Source organism: Tachyglossus aculeatus, chromosome 7 (assembly GCF_015852505.1).
Source record: "Tachyglossus aculeatus isolate mTacAcu1 chromosome 7, mTacAcu1.pri, whole genome shotgun sequence".
Lineage (NCBI taxonomy): Eukaryota > Metazoa > Chordata > Mammalia > Monotremata > Tachyglossidae > Tachyglossus > Tachyglossus aculeatus.
Window position 1 is genome coordinate 26,401,168 of NC_052072.1, and position 8,269 is coordinate 26,409,436.

General features: G+C 56.2%; 1 protein-coding gene across 3 annotated transcripts in view; it reads left to right on the forward strand.

Annotated features, from left to right (window-relative positions):
• The window catches only part of LRRN2 (leucine rich repeat neuronal 2), an 85,677-nt gene extending 80,931 nt beyond the window's left edge, over positions 1 to 4,746 (forward strand). For all 3 annotated transcript variants that reach the window (XM_038749756.1, XM_038749753.1, XM_038749754.1), the window contains one exon: positions 2,198 to 4,746. In XM_038749756.1, the coding sequence (XP_038605684.1) occupies positions 2,336 to 4,657 (2,322 nt within the window). In that variant the 5' untranslated portion in view covers positions 2,198 to 2,335 and the 3' untranslated portion in view covers positions 4,658 to 4,746. The remainder of the gene's footprint in view (positions 1 to 2,197) is intronic.
• The last annotated feature ends 3,523 nt before the right edge of the window (positions 4,747 to 8,269 follow it).

Sequence of the window (8,269 nt, forward strand, 5' to 3'; positions counted from 1 at the left end):
CGGTCCTCGGTCTCCTCATCCGTACAACGGGGATAAGATAGGGAAGCAGCGTGGCTCAATGGAAAGAGCCCGGGCTTGGGAGTCAGAGGTCATGGGTTCTAATCCCGGCTCTGCCACTTAGCTGTGTGACTTTGGGCAAGTCACTTCACTTCTCCGGGCCTCAGTTACCTTGTCTGTAAAATGGGGGTTAAGACTGTGAGCCTCACGTGGGACAACCTGATCAACTTGTACCCCCCCCCCCAGCGCTTAGAACAGTGCTTTGCGCATAGTAAGCACTTAACAAATGCCATCATTATTATTATTATTATTATTATACTGCTCTCCCTCCCTGTTAGATTGTGAGCCTCATGTGGGACAGGGTTTGTGCCAGACTTGATTATCCCGTGTCTACCCCATTGTTTTACACAGTGCTTTGCACTTGGTGAGTGCTTAACAAATACCAGTTACAATTTATTAGTACAGCCCCAGGATGGGGATGAGTTGGGGGAGCCAGGTCCAAACTGGACCTCAGGGTGAAGCCACCCCAATCTCCAGGGCTGAGAGAGGCCAGGGATCAATCTGGACTGAACTTTGAGTGGGGTTAGAGCTGAGAAAGCAGCGTGGCTCAGTGGAAATAGCACGGGCTTGGGGGTCAGAGGTCATGAGTTCTAATCCCGGCTCCGCCACTTGTCTGCTGTGTGACCTTGGGCAAGTCACTTAACTTCCCTGTGCCTCAGTTCCCTCATCTGTAAAATGGGGATTAAGACTGTGAGCCCCATGTGGGAGAGCCTCATTACCTTGTATCTACCCCGGCATTTAGAACAGTGCTTGGCACATAGTAAGCGATTAACAAATGCCACTATTATTATTATTACTATTATCTGACCTCCAGCAGAAAGAGAGAGAGGGTGTGGTGGGCTTTCCAGCCAGAATCCCTCAACCCTGGGGTCTCCCCAGGACAGAGCTGGAAGGAAATGGATTGTCCCCTTCCAGTCCTAAAGCCTATTTATGCTCAACCCAGAAAAGAGGAACAAAGAGGGCAAAGCAGGAACGGAAGAGGGGGAAAAGGGCCAAGACATGAATAAACAGCATTTATTGAGCACCTACTGTGTGCAGAGTACTGCACTTAGTCCTTGGGAGAATACAACAGAATTAGTAGACATGATCCCTGCCTTCAAGGTGCTTATAGCCTGTCTACCAGGAGGAATAGACACTAAAATAAACTGCAAATTGGAGAAGGGGGTAGAGAATAAATATAGGACAAAATGTGGTGAGGGGCTGGGTGAGAGGAGGCTAGAGATGAGTGCTATGGGGGCCTCAGAACCTTGTCTGGAACTAGAGTCCCTTGGCTTTAATCATTGCTCTGCCACTTGCCTGCTGTGTGACCTTGGGCAAGTCACTTAACTTCTCTGTGCTTCAGTTACCTCATCTGCAAAATGAGGATTAAGATTGGTGAGCCCCACATGGGACATGGACTGTGTCCAACTTGATTAGCTTCTATCTACCCCAGTGCTTAGTACAGTGCCTGGCATAGTAAGAGCTTAACAAATGCCAATTAAAAAAAAAAAAGGGCCAGGTTGGGGAAAGTAGAAATACTACAACCATGACTTTCTTCTTTCCAGGATGATGATGATGATAACAATAATAGTAAATCCTTATTATACGACAAGCACTGTATTAAGCACTGAGGCAGATATGAGATAATCAGAAACAACCCCCGTCCAACACAAGGCTCACAATTTAAGAGGGAAAAATAGGTATTTTACCCCCATTTTACAGATGAGGAAGTTGAGGCTCGAGAAATTTAGTGACTTGCCTAAAGTCTCACTGCTGACAGGTAGGGGAGCCGGGACTGGAACCCAGGTCTCCTGACTCCCAGTCCCATTCTCTGTCCACGAATAACAAAGACAAAAAAATCAGCACCGCCCACGCCTCTTATCTTTCCCTCCTCTTCTTTCTCTCACTCTCCCTCCTCTTTGCTCCCAGGGAGAAAGAATCCCACTGAGAGCAGGAAACTGAAGCGGAAAGAAAGGTAGATTTCTGACCTCCGCACTCTGAAGTATCCGGGGCTGGGCCCCAGGAGTCCTGACTCCCAGCTCTCCCCTGGAGCCCTCCCCGACTTGACCCCAGAGTCGTCACGGCCCCGTCACATCCCTCTCTGCCCCTTCCTGCCCATCCGGTCCATCTGTCCTCTAACCCTGGTGTTCTGCTCTTCCAGGTCGGACTCCGCCAGGCTCAGCGGGCGATGCGACGGGGAGGACGAAAGAGTGGCCGGGCCCTGGGGAGGACTGGGAGGGCCAGCTGCCCCTGGTGAGGGCGCAAGAAGGCTTTCTGTCCCTGAGCCCCCGCCGATAGCATGACCGCCTCCCAGGGAGAGCCCCGCGCCCCCCGGCCCCCTGAAGGGACCCCCTCTACCCCGGGAATAGCCACGGCCAGAGGAGGGGGTCCCGCTGGGGCCGAGGGGCCAGGCCGGAGGCTCCCAGTTGTTGTCAGCCAGCCCCGTGGGCCTGGGATGCGTCCCCTTTTTGGGGTGTGGCTGATGCTCTGGGCGGTGGCGGCGGGTGCTACGGGGGTGCCCGTCGTGCCCTGGCGGGTACCGTGCCCCCTCCGATGTGCCTGCCAAATCCGCCCCTGGTACACGCCCCGCTCGGCCTACCGCGAGGCCGCCACGGTGGACTGCAACGACCTGTTCCTGTCGGCGGTGCCCCCGGGGCTGCCGGCGGGCACCCAGACCCTGCTCCTCCAGAGCAACGACATTGCCCGGGTGCGGCCGAGCGAGCTGGCCCACCTGAGCAACCTGACAGAGCTCGACCTGAGCCAGAACAGCTTCACGGACGCGCGGGGCCTGGGCCTCCGGGCCCTGCCCCAGCTGCTCAGCCTGCACCTGGAGGAGAACCAGCTGGCCCAGCTGGGGGACCACAGCTTCGCCGGGCTGGCCCACCTCCAGGAACTGTACCTCAACCACAACCGGCTGTGGCGCATCGCGCCCCGGGCCTTCTCCGGCCTGGGCAGCCTCCTGCGGCTCCACCTCAACTCCAATCTGCTGCGGAGGGTGGACGGCCGCTGGTTCGAGGCCCTGCCCAGCCTGGAGATCCTCACGCTCGGCGGCAACAAGGTGGACGCCCTCGGGGACGGGACCTTCCGGCCCCTGGCCGGCCTGCGGAGCCTGGTGCTGGCCGGCATGGCCCTGCAGGAGGTCTCGGACCGGGCGCTGGAGGGCCTGCGGGGCCTGGAGAGCCTCTCCCTCTACGACAACCAGCTGGCCCGCGTGCCCAAGCGGGCCCTGGAGCGGGTGCCCGGCCTGAAGTTCCTGGACCTCAACAAGAACCCACTGGCGCGCGTCCGGCCCGGGGACTTCGCCGACATGCTGCACCTCAAGGAGCTGGGGCTGAACAACATGGAGGAGCTGGTCTCCATCGACCAGCTGGCTCTGGTCAACCTGCCCGAGCTGACCAAGCTGGACGTGACCAACAACCCCCGCCTGTCCTTCGTGCACCCCCGCGCCTTCCACCGGCTGCCCCGGATGGAGAGCCTGATGCTCAACCACAACGCCCTCAGTGCCTTACACGGGCAGACCATCGACGCCCTCCCGGGCCTGCAGGAGATCGGCCTCCACGGCAACCCGCTCCGCTGCGACTGCGTCATCCGCTGGGTCAACACCAGTCGCAATCGCGTCCGCTTCCTGGAGCCCCAGGCCACCCTGTGCGCCGAGCCCCCGGACCTGCGCCGCCGCCCGCTGCGCGACGTCCCCTTCCGCGACATGGCCGGCCGCTGCCTGCCCCTCATCTCCCCGCGCAGCTTCCCCGCCCGCCTGCGGGCCGTCCGTGGCCAGAGCCTGGCCCTCCACTGCCGGGCCCTGGCCGAGCCCGAGCCGGAGATCTACTGGGTGACGCCCGCCGGGGTCCGGCTGGCGGCACCGGGCCGGGCCGGGCGCTACCGGGTGCTGGCCGAGGGCACCCTGGAGATCCGCCGGGTCACGGAGGAGGAGGCCGGCCTCTACACGTGCGTGGCCCAGAACCTGCTGGGGGTGGACACCCGCAGCGTCAGCCTGGCGGTCGAGCGGGCCGCACCGGGGGGCATCGGCGACGGGCAGGGCGGTGGGCAGGGTGGGCTGGAACTCTGGGTGCGGGAGGCCCACCCCTACCGCGTCCTGCTGGCCTGGCCGCCTTGCCCCAATGCCGTGGCCGCCAACCTCACCTGGTCCAGCTTCTCTTTCCGCCACGGGCCGGGGGCCGGCAGCTGGGCCCGCCTGCCACGGGGCCAGCTCAGCTACAACGTCACCCGGCTCCGCCCAGACACCGAGTACTGGGCCTGTCTGCACGTGGCCTTCGCCGACGCCCAGACCGGGGCGGCCTGCGTCAGCGCCAGGACTACGGAGGCGGCCACCCGCCTTGGGGCCTCGGGGTGCCAGCCGGGGCTCCTGGCCGCCTTAGCCCTCTCCGGCCTGCTGCTGGCGGCCGGACTGGCCCGCCGCTGGGGGCTCGGCCCCCTCGGGATCTTGGGGCCAAGGAGGGCGGAAGGATGGCAGCCGCCTCTCCCGTTCTGGGCCCCTTGGGGCCGGGGCCCCCGCTCTGTGCGTGTGGTATACCCTCCACGCGTCCAGCACTGGGACCTGGGCCAAAAGGGTGGCCGGCTCCCGGAAATGGAGCCTGTGCCGGCTGGAGCCGCAGATTCCTGAAGCTTGGCGTCTTCAGGGCCGGGGAGGGCGGCGAGGTCTTTCTCTCACCCAGAGTGGGACATCCCACCGAGCTCAGAGCCCCAATGGACACGGGCAGCCTGACCTCATCATCCTTCTCTCCCCCCCACACCCTCGTTCTTCTGCTGGACATCTCCATCAACTCGAAGAACTGAGGCGCTCAAGTCCCACGAGGGGTGGACTCTGGACTGAGACAGCCCACCCACGACTCCGCCTGGAACCTCCTCCAGGCTGCAGGCCAATGGTTGGCTCTGCCTTCCTTTTCTCCTCTGTACAGTCTAGGCCCCCTGTTCTCACCAGCCTCCAACAGGGCAGAGGGAAGGGGTAGGGAATGGGGGCAGCTTGGGTGGGGGGATGAGGGAAAGGTGCAGCCTACAGGAGGCAGAGGGGTTAAAACCTGAACCCCCGGGGCCTCTGGACCAGGGGATCTCAAGCTGGATTTCCAGGCTATTTTGTACCTTTGTGGATACACATCAACCACCCACCCCCTTCAATTCTCTTTCCTTTTTTGTAGAAAAAAAAAAAAGAAAATCCTTTGTATTACCAGTGTATAGCTAGAAAGCTTTCTGCTTTGCAATCATCACTTCAGAACTGGGAGGGGAAATGGGAGAGAGAGAGAAAGAGAGAGATGCAAGGGATGAGGAAGAGATAAGAAAAATCTGAAACAATTCATAGTTTCAGAACTCAGAAAGAAGGAAGGCCCCTCTTCAAGGAGGTGGGGGGAAAGGGGGAAAAGAGAGAGAGGGAGAGGGGAGAGAGAGAATGGGGAAGTAGAGACGTTTGGGGCATGCAGGCCCTTCTCTTTAGTTTCTGAAATCTGGCACTCGAAGCACCTCCGCAATCTCCAACCGAACCACTGGAAATGTCCTAGGAGATTTCAGAGCCGGAGAGAGGTGGAGAGAGAAACAGAGAGGGGTGGAGAGAGGAAATTTCCTTTCTCAAACACTGTCATCCCTTCTCCTTCTCTGATTAGCAATTAAAATTGCAAATGCAACATACCAGTGCAGAGCAATCACTTCCCAGCCTATTTCTAATTAAACCAACGGAGGGCCAGAGCCATGCGGAGAATTGCAAATCTGCTGAATGGAGAAACACCTCGGCTCATCCCCGTTCCCAGGGCTGGGCGTAGCTGTTGAGGTGAAAGAGACAATTGAGTTTAGGTTTCTGCTCCATTTTCATTATTGGTAGATTTTTTTTTTAATTTATTGGAATGATTTCTTAGGACCCAATGCCAACAGCGACTTCTGTTTAAAAACCATTTTCTTCCAAAGGAGGGTAACACAAGACCCCATTTGAAGAGAGAGCTGGGAGAACAGAGGGCAAAACTTGGCATCCCATGGGATGAGGCAGCATTTGACTCTGGGGCTCATCACGGAATTTAAGGCTCCATCCAGTTCTGCCTCCTCCTGATTTTCAGGGATGTGTTGCTCACACATCCTCCCCTGAACCCCCGCCCCCAACCCCACTTCCAGAAACTCACACGGCCCCTCTTCAAGCTTTGGTTGCCCCCTTAGTCAATCAATAAATCAATTGTATTTATGGAGCACTTACTGTGTGCAGAACACTGTACTAAGCCCTTGGGAGCGTATAATAAAGCAGAATTGGCAGAAACATTCCCCGCCCATGATGAGCTTACAGTCTTCCAAGCTTTATTTATTAATTATAATAATAATGGGTTTTGTTAAGTGCTTACTACATGCCAAGCGCTGTACTAAGCACTGGGGTGGATACGAGCAAATTGGGTTGGACACCTTCCCTGTCCCACGTGGGGCTCACGGTCTCAATCCCCATTTTACAGATGAGGTAACTGAGGCACAGAGAAGTGAAGTGACTTGTCCAAGGTCACATAGAAGACAAGTGGCAGAGCTGCCAACAGTTGGGTCTCACAGTTCTGCCGCTCACTGGAAAGGGGGAGGGGGCAGGCCAAAAAGCCACCTCAAGCAGGACCAGGGCCCAGAGGACCTGAAGGCTCAGATCCAAACCCAAACAGCCAGTCCCACTCTTGCCTTCTCTTAAACATGCTAATCAATCAATTAATTGTATTTATTGAGTGCTTACTATGTGCAGAGCACTGTTCTAAGTGCTTGGAAGAGAACAACAGAATTAGCAGAAACATGCCCTACCCATAATGAACTGTGAGGGCTGGAGATGGGTAGGATTTTTGCCTTACAGCTCCCTCCCGACCTCCTAATTCCATCCCAATTCCCGGCACCTTCCCAGGCTCCCTGGATTCAATCCACCCTTGCAGCCCCAATGTGCCTTTTGACATCTGAAAAATGGCTGTCCCCCCATCACCTGCCCCCTCCAAATGGGGGTGTCTGATCAGCCGTCTTTGTTAACACCCATCCACTGGGACATTCCCCCTTTCTCCAGAAGCAGAATTCAGGTCAGGTCAGGCTGGGCACTCCCCTCTTATGCCCAGTCTTGCCTTATCCTGGCTGGTTGTGTGGCAGGGTCGTTGGGCTTTCTTCGGTACAATCCAGGCTGTCCCAGAGGCCGGGGCATGTGAATGACCCGCAGTCCTTCCCCAGACTGCGAGACTCGCCAGCTGCCACTTCTAGAGGGCAGGACAGAGGGACAGAAGATGCCCAAGAAGAGGATGAAAAGGTGGGCACAGGTGGCCCAGGCCCAAGGCAGCCAAGCCAACAGAGAGGGTGGCCTTCTCAGCTGGGTCACTCTGCTTGCCGGTTGCACACTTCCAGAAAGCTTGGGCTTCTCCCTCCCTCCGAGGTGGGACAACCCGGCATGCTGAGGCTGAGAGGCTGTTGTTTTACCATCAGGCCACGTGCCCAGGAGCAGGCCGTGGAAGGATTTGCCACATTGCCCCCATTGCCAGGCAACTGATGGCTCTGATGGCAATCAATCAATCAATCATCATCATCAATCGTATTTATCAAGCGCTTATTGTGTGCAGAGCACTGTACTAAGCGCTTGGGAAGTACAAGTTGGCAGCATATAGAGACAGTCCCTACCCAACAGTGGGCTCACAGTCTAAAAGGGGGAGACAGAGAACAAAACCAAACATACTAACAAAATAAAATAAATAGAATAGATATGCACAAGTAAAATAAATAGAGTAATAAATATGTACAAACATATATACATATATACAGGTGCTGTGGGGAAGGGAAGGAGGTATGATACTTATTGAGCACTTACTATGTGCAGAGCACTGTACTAAGTGTTTGGGAGAGCACAATGCAATAGAATTAGCTGAATCATCATCATCATCAATCGTATTTATTGAGTGCTTACTATGTGCAGAGAGCTGAATTCAGTTCAGGTTTGGCTGGGCACTGCCCTCTTATGCCCAGCCTCGCCTTGTCCTGGCTGGATGTCCTGGGAATCCTTTCGCCCGGCTGGCAAATCATCATCATCATCATCAATCGTATTTATTGAGCGCTTACTGTGTGCAGAGCACTGGACTAAGCGCTTGGGAAGTACAAGTTGGCAACATATAGAGACAGTCCCTACCCAATAGTGGGCTCACAGTCTAAAAGTGGGAAATCCTCCCCTGATCCTCACCAGTGGAATGCAGAACTCCTAATAATGATAATAACAATAATAATAATTGTGATATTTATTAAGTACTTT